General features: G+C 45.5%; 1 protein-coding gene across 2 annotated transcripts in view; it reads left to right on the top strand.

Moving 5' to 3' along the window:
• The window catches only part of ADAM19 (ADAM metallopeptidase domain 19), a 96,626-nt gene that overhangs the window by 61,093 nt on the left and 17,864 nt on the right, over positions 1-17,669 (top strand). For both annotated transcript variants that reach the window (XM_011947672.1, XM_011947671.1), the window contains exons 8-14: positions 1,262-1,333; positions 4,794-4,960; positions 7,107-7,191; positions 8,444-8,583; positions 10,615-10,792; positions 14,015-14,104; positions 16,581-16,776. In XM_011947672.1, the coding sequence (XP_011803062.1) occupies positions 1,262-1,333; positions 4,794-4,960; positions 7,107-7,191; positions 8,444-8,583; positions 10,615-10,792; positions 14,015-14,104; positions 16,581-16,776 (928 nt within the window). The remainder of the gene's footprint in view (positions 1-1,261; positions 1,334-4,793; positions 4,961-7,106; positions 7,192-8,443; positions 8,584-10,614; positions 10,793-14,014; positions 14,105-16,580; positions 16,777-17,669) is intronic.

The raw sequence follows: 17,669 nt of genomic DNA, 5'->3' as shown, positions 1-17,669 counted from the left end.
TCATCGCAGCTCAGAGAGATCTATTTTTTTGAGGCAGGAATGGTAAATAGAAGGTATTCACACTGAAATGTCCTCTTTCTGGTACCCATGGCAGATATTTCTAATGGAACACAGCTTTCTTTCCTATGCTTGGTTAGAAATGACTGATTGCAGCCAGGCATGGTGGCTCATGCCTGTAATCCTAGCACTTTGGGAGGCCGAGGCAGATGGATCACTTGAGGTCAGGAGTTTGAGACCAGCCTGACCAACATGGTGAAACCCCATCACTACTAAAAATACAAAAATTAGCCGGGCTTGGTGGTGAGTACCTGTAATCCCAGCTACTCAGGAGGCTGAGGCAGGAGAATCGCTTGAACCCGGGAGGCAGAGCTTGTGAGCTAAGATCGCACCACTGCACACCAGCCTGGGTGACAGAGCAAGACTCAGTCTCAAAAAAAAGAAAAAAAGAGAAATGTCTGATTGAATCGATGCAGTCTCAGAATTCTCCTCACTGTAGAAGGCACTGCCAGTGGATCTGAGTGGTGTGCAAGATGAAGCCTATTTGCCAGTGTCTTATGGTCCTCCTCATTAGCATTCATGCCATTCACATGGCCTCCTACTGTGGTTTTTCTGTGTGCGTTTTCCAGGCAGGTTTTCTCAGACCATTTTAGTTGTATACTCCTCAAGTACAGGATCTGTCACTCAGGATCTGCCACAGTTATTTCTGGCCCTTTCTGTCTTAACTGAAGCTCTTCTAGTCTAGGACCAAGATCTCACACCTCTCTGGGTCCTACATAGTGCTAAGCGCATGCCTTGCCCATAGCAGGCATTCAGCAACAATTTGATCATTGTTGATTGACCACATGTAGGGAAGCCTTGTGAGATCTGTGTGATGGTGGCTTCATGTTGCGGTGATGACTGAGGTGAGGATTGGATCAGTCCTCCTGAGCCCCAGTGGGAGTTTGCCAGAGGCCTTGTAGTTTGAAGGGCAGGAGAATAAGATGTGCTTCAAGGGTTAGAGGAAGGCAGTTCAACTCCATGCATAATTATTGCATGCCTACTGTGTGTGCTGCACTGAGCTAGTAGCTGTGGATACAAAGATAGATGTGACAGGTACTGCCCTCCATAAGCTCTTACTGTTGTGGGGAAGACAGTTGCATAAAAATGACGGCTCATAGAAGACAGAAGAAAATAAGAGCAAATTCAAAGACAAGTAATGGGGCGCAGGAAACATCCTGCGAGAGGTTCTGGGATCTCACATGGCTCTGCTTCTCCCATTTAGTTTCAGAAGAATCGACGAGACCAGGACGCCACCAAACACAAGCTCATAGAGATCGCCAACTATGTTGATAAGGTGAGACCAGGTGTGTACTTTGTGGGAAAGGTGCCAGGTGCCAGCACTTCCAAGGGCACTGGAGCAGCCTTCTGCTGGATTGGCTGCCCCAACCATCTTCTGAAAGGGAATGAGCAGTGCCATAGAGGCCCAGGGCGGTCATGACAGAGCCCTGAACTACGTACCCTTAGGCAAGTAACTCATTTTCTTTGAGTCACATTTTTTTTCTTTTTTCTTTTTTTGTTATTTTTATTTTTCTGGTGGAATTTTTAAAAATGAAATCTTATGCCAATGTCTAGTATAAAAGTTAAATGAAAACAGACTGCTGTAAGCGGGAGCAGGGGTGAGGACCCAGAACACTGTCCTTCTGACTCCTTCCTCTTACCCCTGCAGTGGATCCCAAGCAGCTTGGGCATGGAAGAGCCCAGTTTAAGAATCCTTTAAGGTTCTTTAAGGTTCCTCCAGATACAAAGCCCAGATACATTGCACAATTTTAGAACACTCATAACATTGATGAAGCTTAACCTTGGGCCTGCTAGGGATTCATGAATTCCAGGCCTAAAAGGAAAATCATTTTTTCCTAAACACTAGAGAATATAGGAGATTACTTAAAATATTTTTTAGGGACTAATAGGCAAATATATTAGTGTTCTGAAGTCATGTGATGGCAGTTTTCATGCCCATGGTTTTTTTTTCTGCCCTAGATGGCTCTGGAAACACAGGTCAGTGGTCAGTGACAGGTGAAAGTCAAACACTGGTATTTCCTGGAAGGACAGACTCTAGGGACACAGTCCAGTCCTCTCTCTAGCTCCTGACTCACTCAAGAATAACATTTAAGTAATCCTACAACCCAAACACTCAACATCTGGGAAAACATGGGAAGCTTGTTTCCCTGGGGAGAATATGGGAGGCCAACTCTGCTTTCACCCATGTGACATCCATTGTTTGGAGACCTGGCAGGTGGGGACTTGGCTGGGTATCCCCTCTGTGGGGTAGGTGATGGAACCAAGGGTGCTGGTGACAAGTGAAGGGAGAAGAGAGGCACCAGCAAGCCCCAGTCCTTACTGAAAGCCCTAAGCCTGGGTGGCCCATGCATCCTGTCTTGGCTGTCTCCTCGAGGCTGGTGTTAGTCGCTCCTGGCTGGTGAGGGAAGCCACACCCACTTCTCTGGAGCTTGCTGACCCAGCTACTTGAACTGAACTATTGTTGAACTAAAACTGGAATGAATTGCACTCCTCTGCTGAATCATGAACCTAATCCAAAATGTTTTTCTGTAACTGTGAAAAAAAGCCAAGTTTACTTCCTTCAAAAGCTCCCTAGGAAAGCAAATTCAAATTGGAATCTGAGCCTTTTATTTTCTGTTAACGATCGAACTGGCACAAAACAGAAAAATCAAAATTTCCGTTGAAATAAACTGATATTTCACTGAATTTTGAGCCCGTCTTGACCAGCGTTTCTTGGAGCAAGTGGCTTATCTGGATGTGTCGATACTGCAGCACAGAGGCAGTAAAGGGTCACATATAGGCTCTGAGGTTGTAATTTAGGCCTTCATCCTGGCTCCACTATGTTCTTGCTGAGACTTTGGGCAAGTTCCTTAACTTCTCTAAGCCTCAGTGCCTAGTACATAAAAAGAGATGGAAAAATGTTGGTGCTATGCTTATTCTTTTCAGCTGGGGCAGTACCTACCAATTTTGGATTAAGATGGTATCTTCTGCTCATACGAACTCTCCATACATGGGGCTTTTTATTAAGTCACGGGCTCAGTATTTGTAGGGTGGACCCATCAAAAAACCTGTTGCACTCACACCTTCCAGTGGTTTAGTTTTAAAGAAAACCCTCCTCCTGCTTATATTTGTATGAGGTGAAAGATGCCAGGCCATAAAAGTTAGATGCAGCTCTAGCCTCGAGGAGGTTGAGTCAGATCTTGCGTATAGAATTTCAAGATCTCTGGTTTGCACAAAACCCTGAAGATTACCAACAACCTCTGTAGTCTATTGCTTGCAACTTGCTTATTCCATCCTTGACAAAACCTGAGACTATCCAGGGATGGGGAAGAAAATTTGAAGATTAAGCATATCTATGCACTTTTATGTTGTTTATACTCGTTTACTTCCAAAATGAGTGGGAGACATTTTATAATAAAATATCCATGTATTAATATAATTTGGTATATCCATACAAAAGAATATTATTCAGCAATCAAGAGAAATCACAAATGATACAGTCTACCACATGGATACATCTCAAAAACATTATGGTAAGTGAGAGAAGCCAGACACACAAAACCGCATATTGTAAAACAAATGTCCAGAAAAGGCAGAATAAAAACAAAGTAGATGCATGGTTGCCTGGGACTGAGGGTGAGAATGGGAAATGACTGTAAATAGACATGAGGGATTTTACTGATGTGATGAAAATATTCTAAAACTGGATGATGGTGATGGCTTTATTTTATTTTTATTTTTTTGAGGTGGAGTTTCACTCTTGTTGCCCAGGCTGGAGTGCAATGGCACAATCTCGGCTTACCGCAACCTCCACCTCCCGGGTTCAAGCGATTCTCTTGCTTCAGCCTCCTGAGTAGCTGGGATTACAAGCATGCGCCACCACACCCAGCTAATTTTGTATTTTTAGTAGAGACGGAGTTTCTCCATGTTGGTGAGGCTGGTCTCAAACTCCCGACCTCAGGTGATCTGCCCGCCTCAGCCTCCCAAATTGCTGGGATTACAGGTATAAGCCACCACGCTTGGCTGGTAATGGCTTTAAAACTTGGTAAATTTACCAAAAAAGTATTGAGCTGTACACCTAAAATAGGTGGGTATTATGGTATGCAAATTATACCTGAATGAAACGGTTTTTAAAAATCCATATACAAGAGCACTTTTTAGATACCCATAAGAAAGATAAGGCCCATGTAAGGAATTGGGAGAAAAAATGGTACCAGACAACCTGGCCAAGGGCACTGATTACAGAAGACAGCAAAGCTCAACTCTGAGCTATCTCATGACCAGCTTTGTTTGAAAGCCTTCTTCCTATTTTAAAATGAAATGTATGTTCCTGTCTCTTTTACCTATTGACCTAAGCCCTACTTGAAAATCATGCAGAACAACGCTAACCCTTTTTCCATATGATAGACCTATTCATATCTGAAAGCAATTTTATCTGTTATCTCAGTCATCTCTAAGCAAAATCACTGCAGTTCTGCCACCAGAATGTCCTGCTCTCTCTCAGGACCTCATCTTCCCTTTCTAAAAAATGTCAATAACACCAGTTGCCTCCTTCCCTTGGAGCCATGGGCAGAAGAGAAATCTGGTATCTGTGCTCTGAGTTCTTAGGTTGAGAAAGGGCTTTTTTTTTTTTAATTTATTTTTATTTTTTAGTTTTAGTTTTTTCTTTCTAATCTCAAGCTCCCACAGAATGAAAGGAAGGGGCTTTTAAATCCCAGGTGGTTTGACACATACCGCGTTTTTCTGTGTCCTTTCAGTTTTACCGATCCTTGAACATCCGGATTGCTCTCGTGGGCTTGGAAGTGTGGACTCACGGGAACATGTGTGAAGTTTCAGAGAATCCATACTCTACCCTCTGGTCCTTTCTCAGTTGGAGGCGCAAGCTGCTTGCCCAGAAGTACCATGACAACGCCCAATTAATCACGTAAATAGCCTTTTTCCATATGTTGTGTTGTCCTTGGCTGCAAAGCCTCTGCCCACCGTGCGCATGCTCAGAGTATGCCCAATGGCGAGTGTTGGTTGTACAAGGCCATTCTGACTCCCTGCTCCAGAGAATCAGGCATTTCGTAAACATGCGCTCTGCACCCAGCATACCCCAGAAAATGTTTAAAAGCCTGAGTCACGTTACTCCTAAGACGTGTTTACAGTCTAATGGGAAAATTAGACTTGCCCATATTCCATTGAGCATCTGAAATAATTGCGTATATATTTGGGAAGGGACTGACTGTTGGTCAGGTCTTAGACTTTCTAAGAGGCTCGTCTCAATCTTCCTGGCACTTTGTTCTAATACATGAGCTGATCTCCCAACACAGGCACAGGAGAGGAGGCTCCCACAGGGCTGAGTGCCTGCGTTGAAGTGCTAGACAGTGCAGGAACTGAGGGTTTGGCTGGAGGGAGACACTGAGGAGGGATTGTGCTAGATTTTCATCAGCCCCAGAGAGACAGTGATGGGGGTCACATGTGACTGTGCCCCAGGGTGATTATTTGGTATTTATTAGTGTTGATTTCTGAAGGTATTTTGAGGCAGTTATAACAAAAGGCATGTAGAGAATAAAACCATTTGTCTTCTTGTTCTTCTTTTTTTTTTTGAGTGAGAGAGTTTCCCTCTGTTGCCCAGGCTAGAGTGCAGTAGCACCATCTCGGCTCATTGCAACCTCTGCCTCCCGGGCTCAAGCAATTCTAGTGCCTCAGCTTCCCAAGTAGCTGGGATTGGAGGCATGCACCACCAAGCCCGGCCAATTTTTTTATTTTTAATAGAGACAGGATTTCACCATGTTGGCCAAGCTGGTCTTGAACTCCTGGCCTCAAGTGATCCGCCCGCCTCGGCCTCCCAAAGTGCTGGGATTATAGGCGTGAGTCACACATGCCTGGCCTTAAAACCGTTTTTCTTCTGTTCCCTAAATATAGCTGAGTCAATAATCATTTAAACCTTGGCTTATCCTTTTAAAGAAACTGGGAAAAATAACTGTGCCAAAACCTGGGCTGTGAACAGTTACTTCATGACAATACATTTGCCTAGGAAGAGTCTTTGGTTATTAGAACTTTTGGCCTGAACTTTGGAACATTTAGAAAATAACTAGTAGAACTTCATATCAATTTGCATAGATTTTGCATATTTCTTTGCAGATTGTTTCTCTGAAGATAAGTCTGCCCGTAATTCAGCAAACATGTGTTATATACCCACTATGTGTGACATTCTGTGCGAGGTTCTACTGATCCCAAAATAGTTAAGATAGTCTTGCTGTCAAAGATATCATGGTCTAGATAAGAAGACAAACATGGAGATAAGTACCACATAATGAATTTCCACATAGATTCTTTAAATATATTACATGTTTGTGGCATGCACAGAAGCACTGGTAGTTTTTTTTTTTTCTTCTCCCCTACCCTGGATGTATGTAACTGAAAGAAGGATATATTCAACTGGGGAAAATGCAGCTTGCTGCTGGCAGATTAGGATCCCATTGCAAAACAAAGGCAGAAACAGCTCATTGTTGCATCCAGCTGCACTTCGTGAGGCTCCTGATGGGACACAGCTGTTTCCTTGGCCCCTGAGTATGTGGGAATGAAGCATCATCAGCCCCACAGCTGCTGCCCTGATGCCCCCACTCCTATCCCGTGGGACTCACACCACAGAGCCAGGGATAAGGCATTGGATCCCGGCAAATGGTGGAAGTGGGCATGATTCACTTCAGCATCAGAATCTGTGCCACCCTTCCATCAACCTCTCCCTCTGACCTTTTCCTGTGCAGCAGGAATGCGATGCAGCTTTGCAAACCCTGCCCATTTCCTTCCAAAGAATCGGTTATGGGTATATTGTGGGGGATAAACGACCTTTCTCTCTCTCTTTGTGTTTCTCTGGAGTCATGAGGGAGTAGGTGAGAGGAAGTGAGAGGTGTGGTGAGCTGGAAGTTGTCCAGTTGGCCTGGTTACAACAGCCTCTACCCTTGGGAATGACCTGGGAAAGTCAGCGGGACCAAGGAACCCTGGGATGGCCACCTACTCCCGGGCACATTGGAACAGCCCTCTCAGTCCCCTCCCAGGTCACCCTCTCTCCTTGCCTCCTGCAGGGGCATGTCCTTCCACGGCACCACCATCGGCCTGGCCCCCCTCATGGCCATGTGCTCTGTGTACCAGTCTGGAGGAGTCAACATGGTGAGTCTCAGCCCATGTGTGTGTGCTGCAGAAGGCTCTGAACTGCCTTACAAGACCAGAGGTCATCTTTTGAAAAAAAAGTTGATATTTATTATTGTAGCAGAAAAAGCTTTGATATCAGGAAGGGCAATTGTTTAAAACGAAGTCATTAAGTTCTAAGAGATGGAGGTACCCAAGGGTGAATTTTCATTTATTATAGCTCATTCTGTATCTCCAAGCTCAGGAACCCTGAAGAGATTACATGCATTCATCACTAGATCTCATATGTTCCAAACCAGGGACTGGAAAATAGTAAAAAAGTAGAGGTTAAAAATGTTTTTATTCCAGGTCATATGCTGTTATATATGTTATTAAGAAACAAGAACCTGTCTCAAAGTCATGGTTAGGAAATTACTGCCTTCTTTTGAAATTCGCTCTGACTTCATGAGACTATTTGTTTTGACTCTGTATTTCTAACCTGTGAAGTGCATATCGAGGAAGACTTCTCTCCATCGATTTGTCTGTCCCTCTATCCATTCTGTATTTATTGACAAAGTAGCATAATGGCCAAAACCACAGGCTCTAGGGTCTGAGCCTGTTGGGTTCAAAGAACAGCTGTGTGATTTTGGGGGAGTTAATGAGTGTCCTCAGCTGTAAAGAAACATAGTTTTACAGTTGATAATCATAGGATAAGAATGGGAATTAAATGAAATAATGCAGGAAACACACATCCATGTTTAGTAAATCTTTCTGCTGCTTCTTTCCTGCTGGATTTTTTTCTCTTGATTTCTTTAGCTTTTGCATCTGACAATCACATACCAGACAGTACACCAAGTGCTGTGCCTGGAGTGTATCTGTCTTGTGTGGCTCTCTCAGGAAACACTAAGCCAAGTACACCCTATGTTTGAGTCAAGGTGGTGTTTTCTATGTTGATTCCCTTATGTCTGGAGAGGGATATATGTTCAGAAGAAGAATGGGGAAAAATCTTCCTCTTATTTATTCAGAAAGCATTTATTGGTCTGGAAGTTCATCAGTAGGTCAGTTGTGGTCTGCAACCTTGGAGAACTCAGAAACACGGACTTTTAAACATTTGATTTCCGCCTAGTGACAGCAGATTCAGCCTTGCTGTCAGAGGCACATATAGAGAGTCTGTATGCTCAGTGACAGTGGAATTGGTGGAGACCTGCAAGACTTGGCTAAGGATAAGGCAGGGATAGGGGGCAGAGGCGGATCTGTCCCCTGGACCTTGACCTCAACTCTGTCTTCTGAGCAGGACCACTCCGAGAATGCCATTGGCGTGGCTGCCACCATGGCCCACGAGATGGGCCACAACTTTGGCATGACTCATGATTCTGCGGATTGCTGCTCGGCCAGTGCGGCTGACGGTGGGTGTATCATGGCAGCTGCCACCGGGTGAGTCGAACAGGAAGAGGGAGGATGGGGAGGAGGGTGGGCACACCTGGACAGTGTGACACACGGGTTCCTCCCAGCTGGTCCCACTGAGACGCCCTTAAACTTCTGATGGGGCCAAAAAAATGTGGTTTTTACAACAAAGAAATTGAGAAAAGACCAAGGCAAATGTGTGGCAAGAACTTAACTTTCCAGCAGGAGGTTTGGTGCTGGTGTAACCCTAAATTTACTTAATTTCTGTTTTAAGGGGTTGAGTTATAAATTGTCTTGGCCATATGTGTCTTTTTAATTTCATGAATTTTTGATGAGGACACATTTTGATCATAGCCACAACCCTTAATTCTTCTATCCCAAGAGAGTTGAATCAGTGCTGTTTCAATTCCAGCCTTCACTGAAATCTCAGATGTAACAGAACAAGTTGAAGAAGAGGGCCATCCACACACCCTGCAGTGACTTCTCAGGGAATTTGCGGGCTGCATTACCCATGAGGAACAGGGCGAGGCAGCTGCATCTCCCTGTGGTCTTGAGGGATTTTTAAAACCAGAGCCTTTGAAGAAAATTAGGGAGTTTCTTCAAAGGACTTGTCTTCTAGCATCTGGACTCAGGCAGCACAAATCTTTGGGTTCTTCCAGGCTCCTTGGAAGGCATCACAATAGGACCTTGTGTTCTTTCACCCCAAACCATTAGGGCCTGCTTATGATTCTTTCTTAGAGAATGGTGTTTCAATGTCTTCAAGAAACAATGCAGCTTTCTTGGACCTCTGGTGTTAATTTTTAAAAATTACTTCTCAGCTGTGACATAGAAAGGATGATGTTGACTGGGTGCAGTAGCTCACGCCTGAATTCCAGCACCTTGTGAGGCTGAGGTGGGCAGTTCATCTGAGGTCAGGAGTTTGAGACCAGCCTTGCCAACATGGTGAAACCTCGTTTCTACTAAAAATACAAAAATTAGCTGGGTGTGGTGGCACACGTCTGTGGTCCCAGCTGCTAGGGAGGCTGAGGCAGGAGAATCACTTGAACACAGGAGGCGAAGGTTGCAGTAAGTCAAAATTGTGCCACTGCACTCCAGCCTCCAGCCTGGGCAGCAGAGCAAGACTCTGTCTCAAAACAACAACAACAAAAGAATGAGGCAGGATACAACTTTAGAGTCGTGCCTGGATCCCTATAAGCTCATGGTTAAGCCCACCCGTTTCTCTCTCAATCTGAAAAACATATCTGAAGACAAATGATTGAGAGTTATATTGATTACTACTCCACTTCATTTTTAAATTATTCACAAATTTGGGTAGTTTAACAATTATTAGTAACAAATTCCTTGTAGCATACCTTCCCACTGAAGGAAAATCTCTTAATTTCTTGGAGGGTTTAACCTTTAATTGGTTTAGAGAAGTGGGAGCAGGATAACTCTCCTTTTGTAGACCCGGATGGTTGTACTTTTTGTCCTTCTCACCAATAGTGGGACCCAGGACCTTCCACGCTCCTGTGATAAAGAGCATGCGTTTATGAGTTGGCTGGTTGAGTTTGGAGTGCTCTCAGCATCCTTGGAACAGCGATGAGATCACTGGCCCAGAAAGAAATAAAACTTACGATCTTGGCCTTTTTTTGGCCTGGTCCTCTGTTGCAAGAGAATATTCACCTGATATCAGCTTCAGGAAAAGTTTAGGTTGACTGGTGTTTTCTTCAGCACTAAGGCTTGGGAGACCTATTGTAACACACTCAAACCTTTTGCTTACTGCAACCCCCTCATGCAATGGGCAGAAATTGCTACTCCTGATTCTCAAATGCTTCCTCCATGCAGAGTGAGAAAAATAAAATGCTATGGGATGGTTAATATCTCATCACTATGGATGAAAGAATTCTAAATTAATATATCGGTAAACGTTCTAAGGGGCAAGAATGTATGTGTGTGAGACAATGGGGGTCTGAGCCCAGGTGGAGTCAGCCCCACGGGTAGCAGGAGTGACAGCAGGAGTGACACCTGCCTGATTGCTGGATGCTTAGACTCCCCACTAATTCCCACCTTGTCCTCTGCCAGGCACCCCTTTCCCAAAGTGTTCAATGGATGCAACAGGAGGGAGCTGGACAGATATCTGCAGTCAGGCGGTGGAATGTGTCTCTCCAACATGCCAGATACCAGGATGCTGTATGGAGGCCGGAGGTGTGGGAATGGGTACCTGGAAGATGGGGAAGAGTGTGACTGTGGAGAAGAAGAGGTGAGGGGTCACAATGGTGCTAGAGGGAGGGGAAGAATTTGCATTGGTTTCAAAGCTCAAGGTCAAAAAAGAACACAGTTGAAAATTTCTTAGTCACAGGCATTTCCTACACATAACTATCCAATACCCCATGACAAATCGGATACGGAGAAGAAGCCTTCCAGATGGAGTGTTTCTGCTGCCTCTCCCAGTTTGTGGCCAGCCCCGCTAGCGTCCAAGATCAGTTCTTCTTGTAAATGTCTGGTCTAACCAGAAACCACAATCGCGTGGCATGTTGACTCTCTCTTCTTCAGTGGAGCTGCACATGCCTGCTTGGCCCTCCAGCTGCACGGAATTTATTCTGGAGGCCACACAGCTGGATATTTGGGCTTGAACAGGGGCCTTATGAGGATGCTTAAAATAACAAGCTCGTGCTGTTTAGGCTGGAGGAGGAATGATGGAAAGGGGATGTAGGAAGTGCTGTCGAGTCTCGAAAGGGCTGCTAGAAGGAAGAAGGGGCAGAACTGTTTATGTGTAAACTCTCTCCTTCCTTCTGATCTTCACAGTGAGTGTGCAGGGCACACGGCAGAGCCTGGTCATTTTTAACAAATGCGTGTGGTTCTGCAGAAAGCAGAACTGGATTGTTTCATCTCTATTTTTTGAAGGCTGAAAATATGTATGTTTATACATGCATAACAATTTGGGGTAGATAACAAGTAACAGTAAATTATGGGGGTGAGACTGAGGTTCTGTATAAATGGAAAAAAAAAATTGATTTCATGGCCTTCTCTCTCTCACTCTGTTGCCCAGGCTGGAGTGCAGTGACATGATCTCTGCCCACTGCAACCTCCACTTCCAGGGTTCAAGCGATTCTCCTGCCTCAGCCTCCTGAGTAGTTGGGAATACAGGTGTGCACCACCACACCCGGTTAATTTTTTTGTGTGTGCTTTTAGTAGAGACAGGGTTTTGCTACATTGGCCAGACTGGTCTCAAACTCCTGACCTCAGATGATCCACCCGCCTCGGCCTCCCAACGCGCTGGGATTACAGGTGTGAGCCACTGCACTCTGCCTGAGACCTTTATGATGTGATTTTCTTTTTTTAGTGCCAGCATGTCACTTTCAGAATAAAACAAGAACTAGTCAAGGATGCCACCCCCACCACCATGAGCCCAGAGAGATCAACCCAGACCCATCAGAAAGAAGGGAGTGGTAGGAACATGGAGGGCCCATTGGGGTTGAGGAATGGCCTGAGAGTGGGCGTGGCCAGTTGGGCGTGGCCAGTTGGCTTAGGTTCTGAGAGTGGGCGTGGCCAGTTGGCTTAGGTTCTGAGCAGCTGCTCATTCTACAGACACTATGAGTGTGGGCTACTGTGTCTAGTCCTAGGGTTAGGATGAATGGCAAAAATGACATAGTTCTGTGCTTGGGGAGCTGATAGACTAGCGGGAGAAACACATATTGAAATAATTGCGAAAGAATATACGTACAGTCCATGGCAAGTGCTAGGAAGACAAATGACACAGTGCTCTGAACATATATAATGTGAGGGGGAACCTCCTTGCTTGTGTGGGAGGTGACCGTGGAGCCCATATCTGAAGGCTGCATTAGGAGTTAGTGAGGCACGCAGGAGGGAAGGCACATTTCAGGTGGAAGGGGAGCATGTGCCTTCGTGGGAAGAAATATGGTACATTAGGAAGGCAGGAATACAGGTCTTCCTGGAGCCCAACATGGTGGGAGATTAATGGGAGGAAAGTGTTCTGTTCGTTCTCCTAGGGGAAACAGGTGGACAGGTGTATGTGGTCAGGGGATGTGGCTCTCCAATATGCTAGAGCCCTGGACAGTTAGGGGTATAAGGTTGATAAACATGAGGCAGGCCTCAGGCAGACCTGACTTGAACTCGGCAGGTGTGTCCCTCAGCCAGCTACTGGACTTGGCCTGAGCCACAGCGTCCCCGTCTGTGGAGTGGGGACAAGGCTGCCTCATAAGGCGGTGGTGGAGAGATGTGTGGAGCCCCACACACTCTTCATCAATGGCTGGTGGATTGGCCTGTGAATACTGTAAGAGTGTGATGAGGACACTCAGGGTCACTGGAGCGCCTCATCATCTTTTAAAAATCTCAGGCTGGGGGGCAGGAAGCAAGAGAGGAGAGCAAGGAACGCTTGGGCCTTTCTGTTCAAGAAAGGTCCAGGCCAGGAGGAGCTTAGGAAGAGAAGCAGATGGAGAAAAAAGTCTAAGGAAATAGGCCCAGGAGTTGACATAAACTGTTCGGAGAGATTGTTCCAGCAGCCTCTTGCACCAGCAGCCCCTTGCACCAGCAGCCCCTTTTCATTAGATAAGAAAGCCTAGGAGGGTTGGGGGCAGGAGGGCACCCATGAAAGACAGGGTGTCTGGATATTCTACTGGGGATTAAAAAAACAAATCATAAAATTTCCATGTACTATGCTAAAAAGTCAATTTTAGAAGAATACATGGTTACAGGGAGAAATATGCATGTTATATTAAGTAAAAAGCACTGTGGATACTATGATTTTGTAAGGTAAGTATAAATATATATGTATGTGTGTAGAAAATGCCTGGGAAAATATTCATACTCAAAATGTAGCTGTGTCCTAGCCGGGCATGGTGGCGTGTGCCTGTGGTCCCAGCTACTTGGGAGGCTGTGGCACGAGAATTGCTTGAACCCAGGAGGGGAAGGTGTAGACCGTCTCAAAAAAAGATGTAGCTGTGTCCAAGTCATGTTACTAATGATTGTGCATATATATGGTTCGTGTGATAAGTACACATTAGCTTAGTGACAAAACTGTCACATGATTTTTGAGGTCAAAAGTTTCTAGGCGTGCAATGGCTCATGCCTATAATCCCAGCACTTTGGGAGGCCGAGGCAGGCGGATCACTTGAGGTCAGGAGTTTGAACCAGCCTGGCCAACATGACGAAACCCAATCTCTACTGAAAATACAAAAATCAGCCAGGCATGGTGGCATGCGCCTGTGGTCCCAGTTACTTCGGAGACTGAGGCAGGAGAATCGCTTGAACCCAGGAAGCAGAGGTTGCAGTGAGCTGAGATATATTGCATCACTGCACTGCAGCCTGGGTGACAGAGTGAGACTCCGTCTCAAAAAAAAAAAAAAAAAGAGAGAGTTGCTAGAGAGCTGGGGTTCCAGGGGTGTGTGTGGGCAAGGGTGGGGAAAATGTTGGGCGTGGTGAATGCCCTCCCCAACTCACATCCACCCCACTGCCTCCCCAGGAATGTAACAACCCCTGCTGCAATGCCTCTAATTGCACCCTGAGACCAGGGGCGGAGTGTGCTCATGGCTCCTGCTGCCACCAGTGTAAGGTAAGTGGCCCTTTCCTCCATGCCTTAGGCCCTGGCCTGACAGTGAGACAACAGGACTGCTCTGCTGGGGTGGATGGCTGGGGATTTGCCTCCATCCTGGGAGAGTGATGGCACCAGAGTTTCAGAAACATGGAGCAGGAAAGGTGCCTTGAATAAAATTTACTGTTCCTATACTGGGCCTCATGAATTCAGATCATCCCAGAGGAGGGTGGCGCCTCTTTGGAAATGGTAGTTTTTTTTCTTTTTCAAAGAAGTGTCCGGAGAGAGTGGGCTTGATTTTACTGAGCTCATAAACAATAATAATTATCATAATTTGTATTGACATTGATGAACCTCTCAGTAGATGCCAGGCACTGTGCTGAGAATTTTATGTACGTTATCTCATTCTCTCCTCACAAAAACCCCATAAAATATATGTGATTATCCTCATTTTAAGATGTGGAAACTAGGGCTTATAGGGGATAAGAGGTTTATCTGGAATCAGGCAGTCAGGAAGGGACTGAATATAGCTTTCCCTGACTCTGGTGCCCACATTCCTAATACTGATGTGGGAGATAAATTGTCTATTACTGCTAGTGTTACTGTAGAACCACAATCTCTCTTGCACAATTCTGAAATTAAGAGAGTTCTAAAAGCTGGGAAAAAAATGTAAACACATTTGGTGGCAAAACTTGACCTGAATTGACATGAGATGAATTGTAGTCTTTTTTTAAAAGTAAATATTTATATTGCATTGCAGAAATATTAGTATGTTTGATCAGAAGGTGTTATCCCCGGCCTTGCTGGGGGGTTATGTAATATGTAGTTACATGTGCAGACATATGTAATTATCCTTATCCATGTGTGTATATATATATATATACATGCATACACATGTGTAATTATATATCTACACACATGTACATATGGACCTACGCATTACAATATCTGCTTTCTAAATCTGAAAAGGCTGAACCCCGTCTGGCCCCAACATTTTAGGCAGGAACTGTGGGCCTAGGCTTCTGTCCAGCACTTGCTCAGTACTTGTTAGGGGCCAGATACCATTCACATACTTCGTTCTAACTCATGTTTAATCACCCATGAGTGAGTTATTATCCTGAGTTGTGGGTGAGTGAGCACACACAGGTTAGACAGTAGGTGCCCAAGGCCCTGCTGCTGGTTAAGGAGCGGGGATTTGTGCCCAGGCAGGCTGGCTCTGGGGCGGGTCCTCTTTGCCTCCACCTGCCTCTGGGTGGCAGAGGTGTGTCCTGTAGCCTCCTCCTGCATACACCACCCTGCCCACACTTGCAGCTGGGCATCCACTCTCAGCAAGCTGCTCGGCTGGCCCAGTCTCGGCCTGAGAGTGGCCAGTGGAGAAGCCTGTCTGCCTTCTCTCCTGGGAGGACGCTGTGGGTGTGGGGAGTGGCCCAGGAGCAGGGGAGGGGTCTGTTCTCAGTCACAGGTTTCCTTGCCTGGCTCTCGGAATTTGCATGGCATCTGGTTTGGCTGTGCATCCCCCAGGGAGGCTGTGCTGGGTCACGTTCTTCCAGTTTTGGCCTAAGACCTAAGCATAAGCATGGAGTGGACCCCTTCATTCCACACAAGAATTTCAGTTTCAGCCTCAGAAAGGATTCCCTGGTGTCCGAGACTGACTTCAAACCCTGGCTGTGTGACTTGGGGCAACCTATTAACTCTCTGAGCCTAGGTTCTTTATTTGTAAAACGGGAAGAGTATTAGTAACACCGACTACCCAGGGAGGCTGTAAGACTCTTTGCCCGTTGCCCCAGGTGTGCTGTTGATCAACTTTTCATCTGCAAAGTGGGGCAAATAGCAGTATCTATCCCATGGAAACTGTGAGGATCCCACGAGATACATGTATGTCACACAGTCAGCCCAGTGCCTGGTTCCACAGTGGGGACGTATTATTGCTGAGGTGCTTTGTAAACTTAGATGTTATGTGAGTGCTAGGGGTGTGTGTGTGTGTGTGTGTGTGTGTGTGTGTGTGTGTGTGTGTGTGTTAGTGGGCCTGGCTCCTCTGCCACTTACTATGAGTCTTTGGATGCATCATGTAACCTCTTCAAGCCTACAGATTTTATCTTCTGCAAAAGGAGTAATTATATTACACAGGACTGTCATGAAAACTAAATGAAGTCATATTTGTACTGGATACTTAAGTGGGAGCTGCAGAAAAGTAGCTGCTATTACTAAAGCATGTAGGAAACTGTGAATTATTATATAGGTATTGTTTCTTGTTTCCTTCTTAAGGCTTCTATGAAGAGAAAGTGAGTTAGCATTTCTGAAAACACCTTTAAATTCTGTCAGTATTCACATGAGAAGGCTGAAGATGGTTTGGGCTAATGAGGTCATGTAAAAAGTGCTGTAAAATCGTGGTAATGGAAAATTCTGTTCTTTGAGAGTGATCCTTATGAGCCCTTGGGCAATAGAGTTGAGGGCGGGGAGGAGATTGACTGTGTTTTCCTCTCGTTCCTTGGCTCAGCTGCTGGCTCCTGGGACCCTGTGCCGTGAGCAGGCCCGGCAGTGTGACCTCCCGGAGTTCTGTACGGGCAAGTCTCCCCACTGCCCCACCAACTTCTACCAGATGGATGGTACCCCCTGTGAGGGTGGCCAGGCCTACTGCTACAACGGCATGTGCCTCACCTACCAGGAGCAGTGCCAGCAGCTGTGGGGACCCGGTAAGGCTCTCCTGGGGAGCACGGCTCTCCCCAGCCCCCCACTTCCCAGCCAGCTCCCCTGGCCCTCAGGGTAGTTTGGAATCTTGGCTTCAAATGGCACCTCTAGATACTACCTCTTTCATCCCCTTGACTCAGGGTAGATGTTCAGGGAGAACCAGAGGACAGTGTTCCTTCCTGGTACCTTGATGCTTTTATTTCTCAGAGTGAACAAACGAATAAGAGTAATCCAAAAGAAAAATGAGCAGAGGATGGAGACAGAGAAGCAAATTCAAACGGCTTTTAAAGCTATGAAAAGACGTTTAACCTCAGTCATATTAAAGGAAAGCAAAGTATAATTATGGTGAGATGAGATTTTTCGTATATCAGATTGCAAAGACTGAAAGTTAAGATAATAATGATATAACAATAATAATAATGATGGAGCGTTGTGGAGGGTGTGAAGAAACAGGTAGATACAACCACTATGGAAAGCAATTTGGAGATATACTTAGAAATGCAGCTAACACTTGCACATGTATGTGAGGATATATTTACTATGATGTTTACTGCATCGTTGTTAGCCATAGCAACAACAACCTATATGTCCTTCAGTAGGGACCAATTAAATTAATTATGGTACATTCATATAATGCAATGCTTTATGGCTAAATAAGGAGACAGGCCCATATTTACTGAATAAAATCATCTTCCACAAAAAATAAAGTGAAAATTGCAAGGTGTAGAACAGTGAATAAAATCTGCTTTCAAGCCAGATTTGGTGGCTGGCACCTGTAATCCCAGCTACTCAGGAGGCTGAGGTGGGAGGATGGCTTGAGCCCAGGAGTTTGAGGCTGCAGTCAGCCACTCCACTCTAGGACTCCAGCCCAAGTGACAGAGTGACATACCATCTCAAA

The sequence above is a fragment of the Colobus angolensis genome, unplaced genomic scaffold (assembly GCF_000951035.1).
Source record: "Colobus angolensis palliatus isolate OR3802 unplaced genomic scaffold, Cang.pa_1.0 Scaffold27, whole genome shotgun sequence".
Classification (NCBI taxonomy): Eukaryota; Metazoa; Chordata; class Mammalia; order Primates; family Cercopithecidae; genus Colobus; species Colobus angolensis.
Note: the sequence above shows the minus strand (reverse complement) of the source record. Positions and strands in the feature narration are given on the sequence as shown.